The sequence below is a fragment of the Podarcis gaigeae genome, assembly GCF_964106915.1.
Source record: "Podarcis gaigeae genome assembly, chromosome: 5".
NCBI lineage: Eukaryota > Metazoa > Chordata > Lepidosauria > Squamata > Lacertidae > Podarcis > Podarcis gaigeae.
In genome coordinates, this window is record NC_139681.1 from 96085151 (window position 1) to 96107403 (window position 22253).

At 45.4% G+C, this 22253-nt stretch overlaps 1 protein-coding gene across 1 annotated transcript; it reads right to left on the reverse strand.

Moving 5' to 3' along the window:
- Positions 1-3489: 3489 nt before the first annotated feature.
- LOC310845096 (phospholipid scramblase family member 5-like) lies at positions 3490-22253 on the reverse strand. The gene is made up of 7 exons (XM_083740000.1): positions 21417-22253; positions 19032-19115; positions 11163-11355; positions 8737-8848; positions 7115-7217; positions 4276-4334; positions 3490-3684 (listed from the first exon to the last, which is right to left on the reverse strand). The coding sequence occupies exons 1-7, from the start codon at positions 21853-21855 to the stop codon at positions 3658-3660; spliced, it is 1017 nt and encodes a 338-aa protein (XP_083596126.1). The 5' UTR covers positions 21856-22253; the 3' UTR covers positions 3490-3657.

The window sequence follows — 22253 nt, forward strand, 5'->3', positions numbered from 1 at the left end:
GGGGATGGGGACTGGACCTCAGAGACCACAAGAAAAAGACATGGCATCATTGTCATAGCTCAGGACCTATGGGAGTCAATTTTTTTAATTTTTTTTTGGGGGGGGGTGGCGGAAAACAATTCCACAGTCCTCACAGTGGAGACATTTATGGGAGGCGTCTTTAAAAAATGAGAAATTTTCAGAAGGGAGTGCTGGAGAGGCTGCCTGTGGTTTAGCAGCTCCTTCCACAGAGGTGCATTTTGTCTTTGCAGAGAAGAGGGCACTGGTTTCTCTTTATTTCTATGGTGTGGTGCCTCCTCTCCTCTGAATGTTGACATGACCTAGAATCTTGCTGTGTCTTCATTCAGCCCTGGTGTGTTTCTCTCTCTTTCCATTTCCCCCTTCCTAAGAGGAGGCCGCTGGATCAATCCAGCACTCTGTTCTCGCAGGGGCCGGCCAGATAACGCGCAAGCAGGACGTGAGAACGCAAGAGGCCAGCAAACGGCGTTCAGACGCATTGCTGCCTCCGACCATCAGGGTCGGTTCCTCCTCTGGCCCAGGCCCCCCTGTTCTCTTCCCACAGGGCGATCTGCATTCCTAGGCGCACATCGCATCCCATCTAGACGCAGCTTGTGGTTTTTCTGCTACTTACGGGATCATGAGTCGGCACAGCCGCTGCATTTCGACATTTATTATTCAGATAAAAACGCGACCCCTGCCGCTTCCGATATTGGTTACAGGAGTGGGATTTGATTTCCATCCTAATAGCACTTGGGCACTGTAAGCCAGCAAAATACCCACGGAAGGGGAGCTTAAGCCGCCAGATGCCGCTTCCTGCCCACCATGTTGCCTTAATTGTTCCGCAAATGATGGCACTTAAGGATTTAGTCTCGCTCGAGGTCCCAGCTGTGTGCCAAACAAGTTGCTGTGGCTTCGTCTGCTCATGAGCTCGGCTTTAAGAGACGAGGCCTGCTGTTCAGTCTGAAAACGCAGACCCCCTGCAGCGCCTACCATGACAATATGGGGTCCAGAGGTGTCTTTTCTCTCTCTGCTCACCCTCTGGTTTCTATTCAGAACGGCTTTAATAATTTGCTGCCTCTTTGTTTTGATTTTTTAAGCAGCACTGAAGTATGTTTGGTGGTGGTTCCTCCCATCTGTAACAAAGCTGGAACGCAAGCCACCCTGGAGTGAAAATGGGGCCCTGGGGATGGATCAGTCGGCTGGGCACATGTTTGGCATGCAGAAGGTCCTCCTGGGCCCAGTTGTCACTGGGGAGGTCAGCCTCTGCCTGGCCTGTACTGCTTCAGGCTGCCGGTACAGGTTCACACAATCGCGTCTTCATACAACATCATCTCTGCCCATTACAATGTAAACCTAGATATTGGAGAGAAGAGTTCTAGCCTGGCTTCCCCCCTGACATCTCAGCTTTCCTTGTGCTGGGACATTTTTATATGGGAGGAGCATTCAGCCATGCAAGTCCCCACTGGTAGTCTGAAGCAGTACAGCCCTGGCAGCTTGGCTGTCTCGATGACAAGCAGGCCCAAGTCAGGCACCTCCTGTTGTTGCATCTTGGGGATAGGAAAGGGCCTCCGTCTAAAACTCAGGAGAGTGCCTAACTTTCAACACTCAGAGAGCAGCAGCCAAGGACCAAATGCACCTTTTAAAAATCCCACTTCTAACACCAGCCCTGAGTTCCTTGCCATCCCCCATGCAGGTAGCTAACTTTCAAAACATTTGCTGGGGGGGGGGGGAAATCCTAAACTCTGTGAATGTTTATTTTTCCTTTGATGAGGCTCACTGCCTTTTTTAACTTCCGTGTCTCTTAAACCTAGCAAAGCTTCTGGTGCAGACAATATTTCACCCGAACTTCTTAAGGCCAGTGTTGATTGGTGGGCCCCAGTGCTTGCTGCCTTGCTCACCAGCGAATCAGCTACCATCCCAGAGGATTGGGGACTAGCAATCATCATCCCAATATACAATGTTTATTTTTCCTTTGATGAGGCTCACTACTATTTTTAACCTCTGTGCTGCTACCACAAACACAAACTTCTTATTCCTACATCATTTTCCTTGATTAGTCAAGGGAAATTCCAGGCAGTCGGAGATCAGGCGGAGAATGAGGTTATATGATGACACCACACAGCAAAGCATATCTCGCTACCTGGTGATGTCACTGAGGTTATGCCATGATGCTGCCTAGCCAACCAGATCTGGTTACATGCTGACATTGCCATGAGCAAAGTCAATTCTTTGAGGAAGCATCACTTTCCGTCTGAGTGGACACTTTGACCAAACAAACTCATCAGCAAGTTTAATCAAAAAGGTTTGCAGCATAATCCTCACATGCTGTGCATTTAAATTTATTAGCCACATCCTAATAAAGATTCTCTAGCAGTGTACAAGTTACACAGAACAGCTTTCAAAACTACAAAACTCCCACTGAAGACTAAAGCAAGTATCCAGCACAAATTATTTTACGCAACAAAAGCTACCATGGAAAAGTTTTTAAAAGCCACCCACCTATCCTCAAATAGCAGATACCGTACTAAACATTATTATAAATTACAACTTATAGGCCATTTATATTGCAAAATGGCTTCTAAGGAGCTCCAGAAGGAAGTTCAGTAGTTACCCTCGGTGCCAGAAGCCTGAGAACATGGGGACTGCAAAATGCTGGATTCTGGCCTCATGGTTCTTGATCCACCTTTCCTGGGCTCTGCGAGGAATCTTGTTTTCATGCTCAAAATTCCAAGGTGCCGAATGCAATGGCAGCTCATCCTGTCCGGTGAGGCTAGTAGGATGGATGGCAGGGAGCCCAACAGCAGGTGGCGCCAAAGCCAAGAAAAGGCAGAGCCAACTCATTCCAGTTTTGTCCCAGTGCTTCTCTCCCTCCCTGCTGAACTCTACAAGGCCAATGCTGAGTCTAAGGGGAAGAAAGGCAGTGCCCCCACTCCCTGGACTGGTTGAATAGCAAGGTAAACAGGGAGTTGGGGCCAAGTGAGGGCAAACAGGGAGTTGGGCACTGCCCCATTCTCATGAACCAGCAGCCTCCACTGGCATCAAGTCAGAATCGCAGAATTGAAAGGGGCCCAAAGGGTAATTATTCCAGCCCCCTGCAAAGCAGGAATCACAGCTAAAGAATACCTTGCAGATCGCCTTCTGGGATGCCACAAGACTTTTAATCTCAGGGTTGTGGGTTGGAACCCTACCTTGGGCAAAAGATTCCCATGTTGCCGGGGGTTGGACTACATGACCCTTGGGTTCCCTTCCACCTCGACAATTGTATGATTCCGTGGCCATCCTCTGCATAAGGAGAAGGTGGGGTGACAAATGCCCTCGCTCCAAAGTGGAACAGGGTGCCTCTGTGACAGGGCTGCCAACTTTTTTCTCTCTGCACTGGCTCTTGGGTCTTTCACAACCGCCTGACACACAGACCTTTAGTAGGTGAGGCTTCCTCTTCCGCCTCTTGACCTCTAGAGGAGGAGTAGCCTCTCCTGTTGGATGCCTGGATCCCAGGCAGCTGTGAAAGGTACAGGCATTTCAGTACAAAGTTGGCCTTCCTAGTCGGAGACACTGTGGGAGCTTCTCCACGGCAAGATGTTACAATTGGGGATCCTCTGGGTGCAGAACGGGGTTGAGCCACGAAAGTTCCTTGCCGTCTTCTCTTAGCGCTGCCCATCAGCTCACTTCAAAGAACATGAAGTTCTGGGAAACAAAACACAAAAAGGAGGTCGCAATCTTCTATTTCGTCACAAACCGAGAGGCATGAGCTAGAGTAACATAAATGGGCATACACATTTCATTGGGGAAGAGTGACCAGCTTGGGTCCAGTTCTCAGGGGAAAGGGGAAAACGAGTCAGTGCAAAAAAGTGCCAAGCTGTTCTTGACTCATGCGTCCTTTTTTTGGAGGTGCTCATTGTCCATCTGTGGCTGCTAAAGGCAGCCAGCAGAGGGCGCTATGAGCCTGTTGTCATGGGGGGGGGGGAGAGAGATGCATACCCACAGCCAATATTTGGCTGATGTGCAGGAGTCTCTTCCCTGCTGTTAGGAAAGGGGTTTAAAGGAATAAATTTGGGGAAAGAGCCAATATCATAACACTGTTGAATCCAGACTAGAGAGCCTCAGTCCCAGGGTCTCTAAATGCTGCCCTCTGGTCTTCTCCACCTGGCTCTCAGAAGTCTCTAGGGGCCACACTCCTCACTGACTCTGCTATGCCCCCCCAAGTGTTTTCGCCTTGCTGGGATACTGACTCACTGAGAACACACAGTGGCAACGATCCACAGCTTCACCACTTACCAGCAGGAATGCTGCAGCCAGGAGCAAAGCCCTCTCCTCATTGCTCAGGTCTGCTGCAACTGCCGGAAAGAGAACTGGGTATTATTCACAAGAGAACAGAATATTGCCACAGCATGGACACTTCCCTTCTCACTCCTGGGATGGGGTTGCCAAGGCCAGCTTTTGTTTTCCAGTACTCTTCCACCTCATGCTAAATAGCTTTGACCATGCGCAGACAGCCTGCCCCCTGAGAAGCGGGGGGGGGGGGGAGTCTTTTTCAAGAGTGGGGTGAAGTTAAAGGGAGAGGTTATATCTGAGCATGCACAAAGAGCCTTTCTTCTGAAGAGGGAGCCTGCATTGGGCTAGATCTAATGTTTTCAAAGTGTGAAATTGCTCTCCCTGTGATGGGAACGGGTCGGTTCTAAGCGCTGGAAAGAGAAATCTCTCTTCCAACTTCCAAAATTTGTGTTTTGTTGGGTTCAAGAGATGCCGTTCTCTCCTTTTTATCAGTGCAAGGCGCTCCCATTTCCATACTGATTAACAATATGGAGGGTTCTACATTTTCCCAGAGTTGCACACCTTCCCCCGGTCTAGCAGAAATTCAGAGCTCTCTTCTGCCACTTTCACAGTCACTCCTGTGCATGTTTTTCCCCTATAAGTAAACCACCCAGAGCTCAGATGACTTTCTCCCTTGGAGGTTAAAGCCTGCAGCCAAATGGTTCTCAGTTTCTCAGTTCCCCAGTCTTAAGTTACATTTGCCAAATTTCCAAATCAGTCTCCATTATTTTTTAAAGTCCTCATTAAACCCCACCAGCAAAACTCTCCTAATGTACATACATTCCTATGCAATTTCCCCCAATATATACATTCTGCATAGCCATTTCTCCCAATCTAGCACATTTGAAATGTTATCTTCACCAACGTATGCATTCTGTGCACACCCTATGCATCTTGGTGCGCATTACTTGGCCAGAGGAACTCATTGTGAAATTCAGACAAGTGTTCATTTCAAAAGGCAGCCCTGTTTTGATGTTGAAGCTTGTGTGTTGTTTCTGGAACTGCGAATCAGGACTGCTCACCCTTACAAGTACAAGCGAAATTGAAATTCTCCCGTCCTTTGCCCAAGAGGAGTAAGTGTCCCTGAGCTCCGCGAAGCTGGCTCCTGAGTGCTGCAGTATAAATGAAGAACGCTCAAAGCCCAGCAAAAGGCATTTGGATGACAAAGAGCGAGTGGACATGCATCAAAGGATTGACGGATAAGAGCTGGGAATGTCTCTCCCGCTATTGGAATGGAATACCCATCAGAGTCTGAGAAAGGCAGCATCCTTCAAAGCTAAGAGCTGGGCTAGAGGAACATGCTGGAGTCAGTTTTGCTGCTGGGATAACAGGAGAAATTTGTCACAGAGGCAGAAAACTGTGAGGTGGCTGAATCATAGAAACTGTAGAGTTGGAAGGGACCCCAAGGGTCATCTAGTCCAACCCCCTGCAATGCAAGAATCTTTTGCCCAACCTGGGGCTGGAACCCACAACCCTGAAAATAAGAGTCTCATGCTCTATTGGCTGGGCACCTCAGAATGTGGGGGTTCTCTCTGGGGAGCTGGCGCAGGCATAAACTGCCCACTTGCTTGCTACTGAGCTCCACTGAATAAGGGGTTTACTTCTATGTAGAGGGAGGGAATCCGACAGGTGAACACTTTCTGAATCAATATGCCAACTGAAATACCACCATTTGCATTTCTCCGAATTTTGCAGTGAAGTTCTCAAGCCAAGCGTTGCGTATAAAGACGTAAAGCGTGCATTAAAACACATATGTTAGTGGAAACAGGCATGCAAAAATGCCTTGCCTAAGGACACCCCCTAAATTTGTTGTGGGGTGCCCCCCCAAAAAAAATCTGAAGTAGATCTGGGGATTGCATGAGGGACACAGGGCCAGAGGAGAGGTGGGAAAATCCTCTGCACAAGGAGGCTTTGCAGGGAAGACTAATCATCAGCCCCCACAAGGTCCATTTGAACAAGCCCCACCCTCACTTGCCTCCCCCCAGGTGTCGGATGTCACATTTAGGGCAGGTGGGCATAGCCTCCCTGAATCAGCCTCATGCTCCAGATGGAGAAGTCTGGCTTGCCTGATTATGCCCAGCGGGTGGCGCTGTGGGTTAAACCACAGAGCCTAGGACTTGCCGATCAGCAGGTCAGCGGTTCGAATCCCCATAGCGGGGTGAGTTCCCGTTGCTCGGTCCCTGCTCCTGCCAACCTAGCAGTTTGAAAGCACGTCAAAGTGCAAGTAGATAAATAGGTACCGCTCCGGCAGAAAGGTAAACGGTGTTTCCATGTGCTGCTCTGGTTCGCCAGAAGTGGCTTAGTCATGCTGGCCACATGACCCAGAAGCTGTAGGGTGGCTCCCTCAGCCAGTAAAGCGAGATGAGCGCCACAACCCCAGAGTCTTCTGGGACTGGACCTAATGATCCGGGTCCCTTTACCTTTACCCCATCTCTGCCCTACAAAGTCCCCTCCGGTGTTTTGTTTCTGTGTTGTTACGTGTTTGTGCATCAGAGGTAAGAAGTGTTCCCCTTTCTTCTCTCCCCTCTCCTCGCTGCATTAGCACGCTAACGACATTTTAGAGGCACCCTGAGCACTTCTGCAAATGCTAAACTAAGGACTAATTTTTTAAAAAATATTAGCATAATATAAGTAGACAGCAGAAGACAGGAGTGCTTGGCGTGCTCTGGTCCATGGGGTCATGAAGAGTCGGACACGACTAAATGACTAAACAACAACAGCTAGACAGCAAGTAGATGTCGCAACTGACAATCAGGTTGCAATGTTTTGTGCTCTGCCCAAAAGAGGATGGGAATTCTCCTACCCAAGTCCACTCCAAAGGACTCATGATCCATGTTGCGCTCCTCCTTGAATCCTGGCCACTTCTTCCAAATAGTGGCTACTACGCTGTCAGTGGAGGAGAGGACCTGGAGAGAGGAGGAGCAAAGGTCATGCTCAATGATCAACATGGGAGAAACTTTATTTGAACGCTGCACTGAGCTGGGAGCCAAGACACTTTGCTACCTGAGGCAGAGAACAAGTTGCCTCAGATGGCTGCTGACCCTCACATCGGCAACGGTAGTGGGAGAAAGTCCTTCACACCTGATGGAAGCAGGCTAGCTTTCAAAGCTCTAGGAAGACTGCTCTGTCTTCCAAAAACTCAGTGCCACTGCCCATTATGTACCGCCTGAGACAGATGCCTGACCTTGCCAAACGGTAGGGCCGGACCTACAGGAAACCATCTCCCCACAATGATGTCATTGTGAGCAAGCACCCTGGGCTCTCCCTTCTTGAGACAAGGGTGCTCCAGTTGGGCTTTCATCGACGGAGAAAGTCAAGGGTGTGGAGCTAACTTTGAAAGGCGTCAACAGCCCATGGCAAGATCACAGGGCTCTTGAATTGAAGTGACACTCTGTCATCCATGGGTGAATGATCACATCACGTCAGCGGAGCTGTGGTGATGATGAAGTGTCGTTGGGAAGATAACGAGAGCGAATGGAGTGTTCCCTGCCCTCGCTTTCAGGCAGCCTTCGCCAACCTGGTGCCCTCCAGATGTTGTGGACTACAACATCTGGAGGGCACCGGGTTGGCGAAGGTTAATGTGGTGGGTTATTTCCAACAGCACCGCTGGGACTTGGATGGGTGGAAAGGCCTTCTCAGGGCCGGATTAAGACCTTTATAAGCACTGAAAGGATTCTGGTGCCCCCATATATATCAAATTCAAAATATGAACTATAATAAACTGTATAATAAATTTCTACTTTTTGAAACAAAACGAAACCTGCAGTAAGATGGAAGATAATGTTTATGTCTGTATACTTTGTATCTGAAAAAATTTCTCCTACTTTTTGTAATTGTGAAGTTCTTTGACCTGCTCCTTAAAACTAATCTAACGTCACACATCTGTTTCTATGCTTAGTAGAGATAAGGCACCCAGCCTGCCCTGTGGCACAGCTGTTCCGTTGGGATTTTTAATATACTTCAGCTAAGAAAACAAACACTGAGCTGAGCAAATTGTGACCATTAACGTTAAAAAATGTATGAAAGCAAACGTCTACATTTGGAACGGCATACTCAATATTGTCTTCTACAATTACTTTATAAAGTTCAGCATGGCTGAATCTTGTTTTTACACGTACATATCATTAATCTCTATTATTACTATTTTATTATTGTATATATATGTGTGTGTGTAATTTATTATGGGATCCTTTATTGTGGAACCCGGTTCAGCTGCGCCCTGTGGCCCATGGTAAATTTCTGTGGTGCTATTATTATTATTATTATTATTATTATTTATTATTATTATTATTTATTTCCATCCCTGGGCCGCCACCTTCCGCCCTTGGAAGGAGTGTAGATCTCTCTGACAAAGCAAAACTTACTTTCCCCTTCTGAGACGCCTTGTTTCACATCTGTCATGGTCCCCTCGACCTCTTTCCCTACCTGGAACTCCTGTTCGGAGAAGCACCGTCTAGGAATGCAGGAGCCATAGATCTTCATGGTGGCAAAACCACAGGCATCACTGACTTCCAGGAAATGGGAGAAGATGCGGCACCTAAGTACATCAGCGGGTGAGTCTTGGGGGACGCACAGAGACAGTAGAGGGGAGCAGCTGTGGGGTGGGGATTGGGATAAATCTCCAAGCCAACAGGACAGAGGACGCCTACCCACCTCCAACAGGGGGTCAGTTCATACTGCTTTGTTCAAATGTCGACGATAACGAAGACCTGGGGAACAAGGTCCACCCTTTCAGCTCTATAGCCACACCCCAAGACATTTCATTTCATTGGTATATTTTGATAATTTATATCCTGCTTAATTTACAGTGGTCTCTAAGACCCAGTAAGGGACGCGGGTGGCGCTGTGTGTTAAACCACAGAGCCTAGGACTTGCCGATCAGAAGGTCGGTGGTTCGAATCCCCATGACGGGGTGAGCTCCCGGTTCTCGGTCCCTGCTCCTGCCAACCTAGCAGTTTGAAAGCACGTCAAAGTGCAAGTAGATAAATAGGTACTACTCCGGCGGAAAAGTAAACGGCGTTTCCGTGCGCTGCTCTGGTTTGCCAGAAGCGGCTTAGTCATGCTGGCCACATGAGCCGGAAGCCGTACGCCGGCTCCCTCAGCCAGTAAAGCGAGATGAGTGCCTCAACCCCAGAGTCGGTCATGACTGGACCTAATGGTCAGGGGTCCCTTTACCTTTACCTAAGACCCAGTACAGTGGAACCTCAGTTTTCGAGCATCTCGGAAGCCAAACGTTTCGGTTTTCGAGCGCCAAAAACCCAGAAGTAATTGCTTTCCTTTTCAAACGTGCCTCGGAAGTCAAACAGTTTCCGCTGAATGTTTTTCTATTTTCTCAATGGATTTTGCCGACTGCCCATTGCGCCTCAGTTCTCGGAAGTCAAACCGTCTTCCAGAATGTATTACATTCGGAAACCGAGGTTCCAGTGTACAATAAAAGAGTTAGAATGATTAAAATTAGAATTTGGTTAAAAGCCTGCTGGAATAAATAGTCTTCAGCGATGCCTGTAGTTCAAAATGGAGGAGTCTTGTCAGCATAGGAGTCAGTCCCTAGGGGTCGTGGAGGCATAATCAAATATTTGAGGGGGCAGGGCCCCCACAAAGCTGGTGGGCATTCCCATTCAAATGGTGTGTATGCATTGCATCATGTGATTGAGGGCCGGGCTTACTTGGGCCCCTGCAATATTTTATTCAAGTTAGCACCCCTGCCTGTCAGAAATCAACTGGAAGGGAAGTCCACAAAATTGGACCCACAATAGAAAATGCAAATCTCCTTATCCGAGCCATGGGGGACCCCTAACAGTGACTCCCCCATGAGATCAATAAAGAACATAAGACCTTAATAACATTTCTGCTAAAACCACATAACTTCATTCCAACATCCTTCTAACATTCATTAATTTTACACTGTTTCTGTAGATAATCTTTAAATTTATTCCAATCTTCCTCCACCGACTGTTTAGGAAAAAACAGACTGTTAATTGGTGAAAGGAGGGAAAGTAAAGTTACATTATATTAAGATAAATTACAGGACAAAAATTGGAAAAGATGGAAAGGATTTGCTGAAATAGTTAACCGAACCAGAATACAAAAAAGGGAGGTGTGAGGAGGTCAAGGAAACAAGCAAATGAAAGATAAGTTATGGGAAGGTTTGATGTGTTTTTTAATTGTTTCTATTTTTCTGTTCTTTTTTTTCTTTTTTTTCCTTATTCTGATGTGCTGTTTTGTTTTTGTTTAATATGGTGTTTTTACTTTTTCTTTTTGTAACTTTTAAAACTTTAATAAATATTATTTTCAAAAAAATAATAATAAAGAACATAAGAGATCAGGCAGTCCCAGAAGTATCCAGGAACTCAGTTGTCCAGGGCCTTGAATCTCGCCTGCTGGCGTATGGGCATGAGCCTTTTGAGCACATTAGCCCTTTGAGCACCGGGCTAATGTGCTGGAATGGTTTTCCCCCTTCAACAGTCCACCTGCAGAGTTTTGCACCAGCTGGAGCTTCCAGATCAGGCCCAAGGGCGGCCCCAGATTTTCAAATCAGAGCAGAGCCACCAGATATTGTTGGACTCACCCTGATCCAGATGGGACAGTAATGGTGGGAGAATGTTCCCCACCGTCCTGAATTCGAGTGTGACCAAGAGACAGATCCCAGGGACTGGTAGGCAGATAGATCCCATCAAAGAAGTTTACAGTTTCCTAGCAGGCAACAGAGCTGCCTTAAAAGTTAGGCTCAGGGTATGTAGCAGCCGAGAATATTTGGGCATCTCATGCATGCTCCAGTGGCATGGACAACTGCTCACCTCTGAACCCTCCCGCCGCCCTAGTCTGAACTGGCTGCACACACACACACACACCTCTGGCGCACGGTGCCGATAAGCTGGTTATCGCCGGTGAAAGCCACCATCTCCATCTGGCAGCAACGGAGGCAGCCGAGGCCCAGTCGGAAAGGTCTGCAGAACCACAGGACAACGTGGCCTTCCTCATCTTGGAGGCTAAGGTAGCAGGGGCGGGCAGGGCCACACAGGTGAAAGCAGCAGTTGTTGCATTCTTAGAGGGAAGGAGAGAGTTGCACGGTCAAGGCGCAGGCATGGAACCTATTCCCCTCCTGCCCCAAAGGGGGTGCTGTTCTGCAGGGACTGCTATGTGTTGGCACAAGAGGTTGGTTGCCTTTTCAGCTGATGGCTCTACTGCTGCTGCTACCAGAATTGTACCGATTTCTTATATGAATATCGAGACACACAAACTCTCAGGGCCACCCCTACATGCAAACGTCTGGCTCACCTAAGACATTACAGAACCTTTATTCCAGTGCTTTTTTTCTAAAAAAAAATTAAATGTTTCAGGGTACTCTCATTTTGACTCAAGAAAACCACCATTTTATATTTCAAATCAAGAAAAATAAATACGATAAACGGACCAAAGATTCACAAGATGTTTAGGGGTATGCGTACCCCTACATACCCCCAGAAAAAAAGCAATGATTTATTCTCAGTAATGGTGGGACTCATGGGTGGAGAATATTTTTACATATTTTTGTTCCTTTGTTTCTTAAATTTTTTATTTGCAGATTTTTATGTTAACATTATTTCCACTTCCGGAGGCGGCGCGAACGGTAATGGCTGCCCTCTTCTAAACAGGAGAGGGAAGCTCCGTTTGAAACGGGTCGTCCGCTACGGCGAAGCGGAGACCCACATTGGAAAACCGCAGGCGGCAGAAGCCTGCGGTCCTGGGACCCGGTGGGCGCCAGGAGCTGCCCCCAAAACGTTGAAGGAACCCCGTAAGGGGCTCCGGATCGCGGAGGGGGTAGCGGCGCTGAGGGTCACTCCGCAGTCAACGGAGTGAAGCCGCGAAGCTGTTGCCGGTGAGCGCTGACCTTTCTTCCTGAATCTATGTTTCGGAAAGCAACAATCCATGAGTAATAAGGACTTGCAAAAATTTTAAAGCTCTAAAAAGTAACGGAATTTGGCTGAAAGCGGATTGACGGAAAAAAAAGGAAGTCCGTCTTCCGCTGCTACTGAACTTCAAAGCAAAGAGCAGGAGGTGTGGAGGCAGAGACTGAACTTTTAACCTAATGGATCTGAGCACCCATTGAACCTCCTTTGAAGCAGAATAGGACTGTAAGCACCAGACTTTTTGTTGCTAATTTGGACTGTGACATCTTCTCCTATTGGAATTACAACTTAAGTTAAAAACCCAGGCGCTGGAACTGCCTGAGTAACTGTAGCAGTCAGCTTGCAGATTTGGACACTTTGAATCTAAATTTGGAAACAATCTGAGGGGTTTGGAATTGCTACTTTGAGGCACCATTTGGAATACCAGCAAGCACTATTTGAGACATTGTAGTTATTTAATACCAACTCTGCCAAAATTTATTATTTGAAGGTTCCTGGACATTAATTCTGATTTTATGAACTTTATTGGAATTGATCTCTTCCCGAAAGACTTTCTAAGCTCCCCCTAGAGGTTTTGGAATTTACAGCAGTGGCATTGTTTTACTTTCTCTTTCCCGGCCTCCTGTTTGACTGTTACCATCTGGGCCGTCTCTTTCTCATGGGAAACAACTCAGCCTGACCTTGACTTTTAGATAACTTTGGAATGAGTGGTGCAAGAAAAAAGGAGCCTAAAGAAAAGGAGCCCAAAGAAAAGGAACATAGAGTAAGAACCAGACAAACAACCTTAGCCACAGCCTTACAGCCACGTAGATCGTCTGTGCCTACTTTACTTTCTGAGGAAGAAGCTGCATCCTTGCCAAGGGCAGGAGAAGGAGAAACTGAGGAATTACAACTGGAAGATATGGCCTCTGGATCAGCTGTTTCTATTTTAGAGAAAATCTATGAAAAATTGGAATCTTTGGATAAGAGAGTTGAATCCCTGGACAAAAAAGCTGATGAGCAAACATTTAAAATCGATCAAAACACAGAATGTCTAAATAGATTAACTGGACAAGTGGCACAGAATACACAAGCAATTGGAGAATTGAAGGAGGCTACAGGTGAAAATCGGAAATTGGCTGAAGATGCTAGCCAAAGACTTGGAAAGCTAGAAAAAGAGGTGAGACCACTCAGTAAACAAGTAGGAGAACACCAGACCTACCTTTCTATGATTGAATTACGGAACAGGGAGACTAATTTAAGGATTAGGTCGGTCCCAGAAGTGGAAGAAGACAACTTAGCTGAGTTTCTGACCAAAATATTTTCCAAGTTTTGGAACCTAGAAGAAAAAGACTTTAAAATTGTATCAGCTTTTAGGCTTGGAAGACTTACAAAGAAAGACAAACCCAGAGACTGTTTGATAACATTGAGATCAAAGGAGGAAAGGGACAAGATCCTGGGTCTGCACTACGGAAAGTCACTGGACATCTTGGACAAAAGAACTGAAATTTACAAGGACATTCCTAAACAACTTTTGGATCTTAGATCTGAGTACTTGGAACTAGCAAGACTGCTGAGGAGCAACTCAATCATCTTCAGGTGGGACTTTCCTCAAGGATTATCGTTTACTTTCAGAGGGAAGAAGATTAAAATTAGAACATTGGAAGACAGAGACAAATTTCTAAACGTGTACGGAGAGGACCTTCAAAAAGGACTTGAATTACCACCAGGGCCAGGAGCACCAGAGGCACCGGCACCCTCGGATTCTGAAGACCCAGCCAATAAGGTACCACTCCCAGAAAAATAACCAGATTTATCCAGGATGTCTCTGCAACTGTTGAGTTGGAATATAAATGGCTGCAATATTCCGGAAAAAAGGAGGAAAATTTTTCATATATTAAAAAAGGAACAATTGGACATTATTTGCCTACAAGAAACACATGTGACTAGGCTCCATAGAAAAGTGTTAATAAATAAAGGACTTGGTCAGGAATTTATATCTTCAGACACAGTAAAGAAGAGAGGCGTGGTGATTTATGCAAAAGAGAGCCTGTCACCCAAATTTCTATTTAAAGATGAACATGGAAGAATTTTGGCAATCGAAATACAACACCAAGGAGAGAAGATTTTGCTATTAGGAATTTATGCACCAAACGAAGGAAAATCGGAATTTTATAAGAAGTTGCATGAGACTATGCTGGAGTATCTGGACTATGACAACATCATTATGATGGGAGACATGAACGGAGTCGTATCAACTTACATGGATAAGTCACAAAGCCAAAATGTTACGAAAGATGGCAGACTACCAAAGACCTTTTTCGAAATGACAGACAATATGGACTGGATTGACATTTGGAGAACAAAGAACCCCTTGGGAAAAGAAGGAACATTCTTCTCTGAAGCCCAGCTGACTTGGACAAGAATCGACCAAATATGGATAACTAGAGGTCTGGCACCCAAGGTCAGGAAAGTGGAAATCTGCCCAAAGACCTGCTCCGACCATAATGCATTGAAAATGGATTTGACACTTCTACCAACCGGTTCCTTTAGATGGAAGATGAATGACAATTTGTTTAGAGATCAGGAGATCATCAAGAAGGCCCAAAAAGTTTTGAAGGACTATTTTGAGATAAACATGAGCACTACGGTGGAAAAAAGAATCATTTGGGACGCAAGCAAGGCTGTGATGAGGGGGTTCTTGATACAACAGAATGCTGTTAAAAAAAGAACACAAAATGAGAGGAAAGACAAGATTTTGGAGAAAATCAAAGAGTTAGAGAAGAAGTTAAGATCGAATCCGAAGTCACAGCCGATTCTGAGAGAAATTAAACTCCATCAGGCACAATATTCCAAATTGATGAACCAGGAAATAGAATGGAAGATCAAACTAATGAGACAAAAAACTTTCGAATCAGCAAATAAATGTGGGAAACTGCTGGCTTGGCAGTTGAAGAAGAGACAAAAGTTAAACGTAGTCACAAACTTGGAAATTGAAGGAAGAAACATTCAGAACCCCGTGGAGATTAGAAAGTGTTTTCAGAAATATTTCAAAAAACTTTATACTCAAGGGCCGCAGAATGAGGCTGAGATTAAACAATTTTTGGAAAAAAACGGACTTAAAAAGCTTTCACAAGAAAATAGATCACTCCTGAACAGCAAAATAACACGACAAGAGATTGAACAAGCCATTCAGAACATGAAATTGGGCAAATCTCCAGGGCCAGACGGCTTGACCTCCAAGTATTATAAGACATTGAAAGATTATCTGATACAACCATTGATGGAGGTCAGCAACGAAATTATGGAGGGAAAGAAGGCGCCAGAATCGTGGAAGGAAGCTTTCATCACATTGATACCAAAATCGGAAACTGAGAAGACACAACTTAAGAACTACCGTCCCATCTCCCTTTTAAATGTGGATTATAAAATATTTGCAGATATTTTGGCAAGCAGATTTAAAAGAGTCTTAAATGAAGTAATTCACAAAGATCAGGCAGGCTTTCTCCCAGGTAGACATATGTTTGCCAACACAAGGAACATCATTGACATTTTGGAACTTGTGCAAACAAACATAAATACAAAAGCAGTGTTAATTTTTATAGATGCGGAGAAGGCCTTTGACAATATCTCTTGGAAATTTATGAAGGGGAATTTAAAAGAAATGGGAGTGGGACAGGGTTTTGAAAATGGGATTGATGCAATATATTCAGAACAAAAGGCTAAATTGATAGTTAACAATGTGGTTACAGAAGAGCTTAAAATTGAAAAAGGTACACGACAAGGCTGCCCGATTTCCCCTCTGTTATTCATTTCGGTCCTGGAGGTGCTCTTGAATAGGATTAGAGGGGACCGGTTGGTGCAAGGGATTCAGGTCGGAGCGAAACAATATAAACTTAAAGCTTTTGCAGATGACCTAGTCTTGACCTTGCAGGAGCCAGAATCTAGTACAAAAAGAGTATTACAACTGATTCAAGACTTTGGTCGGGTGGCGGGATTTAAACTAAATAAACAGAAAACCAAGGTGTTGGGGAAAAGCTTGACAGATACAGAATCAGAACGGATTCAGAGAGAAACAGAACTAACTGTGGTTAAAAAAGTAAAGTACCTAGGGGTAAACATAACAGCAAAAAATCTGAGTCTATTTAAGGATAATTATGAAAAATGTTGGTCTGGAATTAAGAGAGACTTGGACAGTTGGTCAAAATTGAAGCTTTCTTTGTTAGGCCGAATTGCTGCTATTAAGATGAATGTATTGCCAAAGATGTTGTTCTTGTTTCAAACATTGCAAATTGTGGACAAGACGGAGTGTTTCCGGAAGTGGCAGAGAGATACTTCTAAATTTGTCTGGCAGGGCAAAAAGCCCAGAATTAAGTATAAGATTTTAACTGATGCAAAAGAAAGAGGGGGCTTCGCCCTGCCAGACTTAAAATTGTACTATGAAGCCGCAGCTTTCTGCTGGCTAAAAGACTGGCTACTTCTTGAAGACACTGATGTGTTGGATTTGGAAGGTTTTAACAATGCTTTTGGCTGGCATGCATACTTATGGTATGACAAAGTTAAGATCAATAAGGCCTTTAAGAACCATATTGTCAGGAAAGCAGTATTTAATGCCTGGACAAAATACAAAGACTTATTGGAAAACAAAACTCCGAGGTGGCTGTCCCCTCTGGAAGCCAAGGCCCGAAAAAGACCCAATATGGAGGCCAAATGGCCAAAATATTGGGAAATATTAGAAAAAGACGGTGACAACTGGAAATTGCAGAGTTTGGAGAAAATGGAGGGTAAAGTGCGAGACTGGTTACATTACGCCCAGATTAAAGAAGTTTTTAAAAATGACAAAAAACTAGGGTTCCAGGTGGAGAAATCGAAGTTGGAGACAGAACTGTTAGAACCAAAGACTAAGGTACTATCAAGAATGTATAACCTGCTGTTAAAATGGAATACACAAGACGAACTGGTTAAATCTGCTATGATAAAGTGGGCACAGGATATTGGGCATAACATTATGTTTGAGGACTGGGAAAGGTTGTGGACCACAGGGCTGAACTTCACTGCATATAATGCTTTGAAGGAAAATGTAATGAAAATGATATATAGATGGTACATGACCCCAGTTAAACTTGCCAAAATATACCATTCGTCTGATAATAAATGTTGGAAATGTAAGGAAAATGAAGGAACATTCTTTCACCTCTGGTGGACCTGCCCTAAAGTGAAGGCCTTCTGGGAAATGATATATAACGAGCTGAAAAAGGTATTTAAGTATACCTTCACCAAGAAACCAGAGGCCTTCCTCTTGGGTATTGTCGGTCAGGGGGTGTTAAAGAAGGACCAAACATTCTTTATGTATGCAACAACAGCAGCAAGGATACTTATTGCCAAGAACTGGAAGACTCAAGATCTACCCACACTGGAAGAATGGCAGATGCAGCTGATAGACTATATGCAACTGGCAGAGATGACCGGCAGAATCCGAGACCTGGGAGAAGAAAGGATGGAAGAAGATTGGAAGAAATTTAAAACTTATTTACAAAAATATTGTAACTTGATTGAATGTTAAGAAGGATGCTTGATCATAAATAATTGGCCACCACTAAACTAGATTGAAATTAGATGATAAGTGAGATTAAGGAAAAGACAAATCCTTTGGGAGAACTATTTGATCATATTTAAATGAGTGGATATAAGACTGAAAACAAGATGATAATTTGCCTGGAAAAACTTTTTAACAATGTAAGTGGGAGCGGGAGACGTGAGGAAGTCCAAATGAGTTATGGAATTTTGTGTATGACATAAGCATTGTTGTTTGTTATTTATGCTTTTTTCTTATAAAAATCTTTAATAAATATCTATTAAAAAAAATAACATTATTTCCATACACTCCAAACATTTTCCATATATACAATACTGGGATTATACAAAGCCCTCGGACTCCTCCCCCCCCCCCCCGTCCTCCCCGGTTTCCATATTTTACCCTCTTTTCTTGCATATAATTATAACTATCAATTCTATTTCATCTCCTTATTTACTTCTACATTTCTTTGTTATTTGTAAAGGGAATATTTGTATGAACAGATACTTTATTTGGACCTGCGCTGCAATTTTGTTCTTATGTCCTTCCGGGCTGTGATGCTGATAGTTTACATTCATTCATTCTCTCTCTCTCTCTCTCTCTCTCTCTCTCTCTCTCTCTCTCTCTCTCTCATGTTTGCACTTTTTAACACAATCAATAAAAATATTAAATACCAGAACTGTACTGGTTGTTGTCTGCATTTTGGCATAACATAACTATTTAAGTACAATTTTTTGCAGGGTTGTTTAAAAAATAAACAAATCCCTGATTAATACAGAAAGGGGGGTGTGTGGAATGGATTTATGAATGAACTCTTGCAAAATGGACACAGGCAGTAAACAGATTGCTACTAGGACTGAAGCAAATTATTATTTGTTATTACGACTACTGTTTTCTCCTGCTTGAAAAAAAATGGCTTTCAGTTACAAGGAAGAAAATTCTGACTCAAACTCAGGAAGAACTTTCTGAGGGTAAGAGCTGTTTGACAGTGGAACAGACTCTCCCAAGAGCTGGTGGGTTTTCCTTCCTTGGAGGGTTTTAAGCAGAGGTTGAATGGCCAACTGTCAGGGATGCTTTGGCTGAGATTCCTGCATTGCAGGGGGGGGTTGGACTAGATGACCCTCAGGGTCCCCTCCTACTCTGCAATTCAATGATTCTACACTGCTATCATTACTATTACTGCTGCTGCTGCTGCTGCTGCTTTGTCCTGGGGCTGAACCTCCTCTCTGTCTCTTTCTGATGCGGGAACTCCCAGAAATTCAGAGGCTGTACTTAACCTTCGGTGGCCAACAGCAGGAGTCCCCTTTCGCTGGCCGCACCTCTGATGACGTAGCTTCTTCTTTGGGAGCTGCTGACAAGTCCTGGAGCAAGAAGGGGGTACAAAGACACCGGAAGCCGCCTTAGGCTGAGACAGACCATTGGTCCATCTAACTCAATACTACCTACACTGACTGGCAGTAGTTCTCCAGGGTTACAGACTGGGCCGGAATGCTGGACTAAATGGACCTTTGTCCTGATTCTGCAGCCAGGTTCTTGCTCCTGTTCTCGTGCTCACACAATGCGTTAGAAAACATTAATCAGCAGTTCTGGGTCCTTGTCAGGCTTTCTGGGGGATTTGCCACACAGGAGAAGTCAGTCATTTTCTTTTTTTCCTTTTTCTGTTTTTTTCGAATTGGCATTTTATTTATTTGTTAACATTCTTATATTACATCGGTAAATGTTGTCATACTACATTACAGGACTTACTATAATTTCCAACAGATATACAAAAATTATATACAAATTTTATATACCTAGAAAGAAAATGAAACAAAAAAATGAAAGAACAAAGAGAAAAAAACCCCACAAAATTTCCCCCCCAAAATCATATACAGTGGTACCTCTGGTTGCGTACTTAATTTGTTCGGGAGGTCCATTCTTAATCTGAAACAGTTCTTAACCTGAAGCACCACTTTAGTTAATGGGGCCTCCTGCTGCTGCTGCTGCACCGCTGGAGTACGATTTCTGTTCTTATCCTGAAGCAAAGTTCTTAACCCGAGGTAATATTTCTGGGTTAGCGGAGTCTATAACCTGAAGCATATGTAACCTGAAGCGTATGTAACCCGAGGTACCACTGTACATACCAACACACTAGACTTCCTGTCTTTCCCGTTGTATATTCCTTTTTTACAAATGAATGTACTCTTATTATTGTATATTTCTTTACATATTATGTAATACATTCCTATATCAATATGTGCTCTTATTCCTCAACTCACTCCAACGTCAATCAAATGCTAGCATAGATAGCGAACCTTTACTATAGTTTTGAACATTTGTTTTATATCTATCCCACTTTTCCATAAATTTTTGTTTTGAATTGCCTCTCAGGGTATTTGTCAACTGCGCCATTTCAGCAAATTCTTGTAGCCGGTAATGCCAGTCGGTTATTGTCGGAAGTCAGTCATTTTCAAGGACAAGGAGCCGGTCATCCTAGACTTTGCAGGACAAATGTCCTTCTGACTTGTGGGATCCCCCCCCCCCCGAGCATTTGCTGACCGAGGAAGACAACACTCCGCCCTAGTCATTTCCGTTCGGCATCCCTGCTATACTATGGTTACCAGATTTTTTTCAATGAATCCGGGGATCCTTTTGTTTTAAGCTGAGTAGCAAGAGGGAGTCAGTAGAGGGGATGGTGAGGCAAAAGACCCTGGGCCCAAGCATACATGCAGATTGTATAAAGGTGCAAAGCCCTTCTTTCGCACCCTGTGAAACATAAATGCGCAGAGGTTTTTTTTAAAACTGGGCAACAGCGCGCCACTTGCTTGTGATTCCCGAGCCTTCCCCAATCTCTTTCCCCCTTCCCCCTTTGTTTTGACAGATCAGGGGAGGTTTGGGAGTCACGGGTGGGCAGCCGTTGCCCAGGAGGGGCTAGCCTGGTAGCGCAGTTGGATCTAGCTGGCTTCAGAAGCTGCACGCCGCTGTGGTGCAGGAACAATGGCGGGCGCCATGGCAGCGAGCAGCTCCTGAAGCCAGCTAGATCCAACTGTGCTACCAGGCTGGCTCCGGGCTGCTGAGGCTGCTGCTTCCATGTTTCCGGGGACAGGTTTGCAAATCTGGGGACATTCCAGGGACGGAATTTGTCCGGGGACAGATTTGCAAATATGGGGACTGTCCCCGGGAACTGGGGATATCTGGTAACCCTATGCTATAAAGGAATGCTTAAACAGGGAAGCCATCCTACCAGGCGGTGACCGTTAACTCTAGGCGAGGGTTCCATTTTTCAATCTGAGGTCCATATTTCCTCTCTGGGGGCCACATGCCTGCAGTGGGCGGGGCCAGAGGCAAAAGTAAGTGGAGCAATGGGTGTGACTCTTGCCTTTGTACAGAAGGATACATTCCAGCCACACACAAACCATAGGTTTCTACACAAACACACACACCTATCTTCATCTAGGCAAGCAAGACTACATTTCAAAGACCCTTTAGGTTTACCCTATTATTCTATCTCAGCCAGTTGAAAGCACTGAGACAGTGAGGGTGTGGCTTTTGGAAGGTGTGTAACCAGGAGAGACTCTTGAGGGCCAGATAGTGTGTCTGGGAGGACCACTTGTCCCGCCCCCTAGGCTTCAAGTCCCCCACCCCCTGCTCGAGTCTCCTTGGGCATCAGAACGGGTCCTTACCGTGGCTCTCAGCCTTGGAGGTGATGCAGAGCTCTTGGGCCCCGGCCAGTAACTGCAGTCCAGGATGAGTGGCGGCCTCTCGGTGCCGTGAGGAACCCAGCTCTCCTTCTTGACCCCCTCCGTAGGCCGGTGGCACCAGAGGTAAATCCAGGGCACCCTGGCACTTTGTTCTGGAGGGTGCTGTTTCATAACACATCCAAGCCTCTGTGCTGCAGTTGGACCCCTTGATGCCCCATGTGTTGACTACCTGTAGGGGGTGCCTCTGAAGCCGTGTTGAATCTGACCCAGTAGCCAAGACGTCACTGGTGCAGCCCTGAGATGCCTCCCCAGCCAGGACCTCTGGGGCATCTTCACACTTCAGTGGCTTGGCCACGGATTCAATGTGTCTCTCCCGTGTCAGGTGTCCAAAGGGGGAAGGCTGGGAGTTTATCACAGACATCTCGAGGAGACATGGGACTCTGGAGGCAGCAGCCACGGACCAGGGAGGAGGAGGCAGAAGGAAAGAAGGAACATAGACTGCAGAAACCCAGACGGTTGGCCCAGCCTAGGACGGAGACTGCCACCTCCAGAAAACCCAGCCTCTAATCTCCATCCCCATTCCTCCTAGTGTTCCCATGCCAACTACCCGGATCTGCCCTGTTGTGCAGGGATAATGGCGTCTCTGGAGTGCAGAAGGGCATATGCATCAGATGAGGAGGTCAGCTAGCAGAGGGTGTGAACGGCAAAAGGAAACTTTCCAGAGGCAGGGACAGCACTGGATTTGGGCAGTGTGGGCGGTTCTACCGCACAGGCTACTGTGCCAAGAGTACTCAAAATCGGGAAGATCCATAACTCAGA

Excerpts from the sequence above, each read along its gene's own strand:
- LOC310845096 (XM_083740000.1), bottom strand. The coding sequence starts at position 21,855 with ATGTCTGTGATAAACTCCCAGCCTTCCCCCTTTGGACACCTGACACGG. Across the intron at positions 19,116-21,416 it reads CTCCAAGGCTGAGAGCCACG|GACTTGTCAGCAGCTCCCAA; the intron begins GTAAGGACCCGT and ends TTCTTGCTCCAG. Across the intron at positions 8,849-11,162 it reads ATCGGCACCGTGCGCCAGAG|GTGCCGCATCTTCTCCCATT; the intron begins GTGTGTGTGTGT and ends TGATGTACTTAG.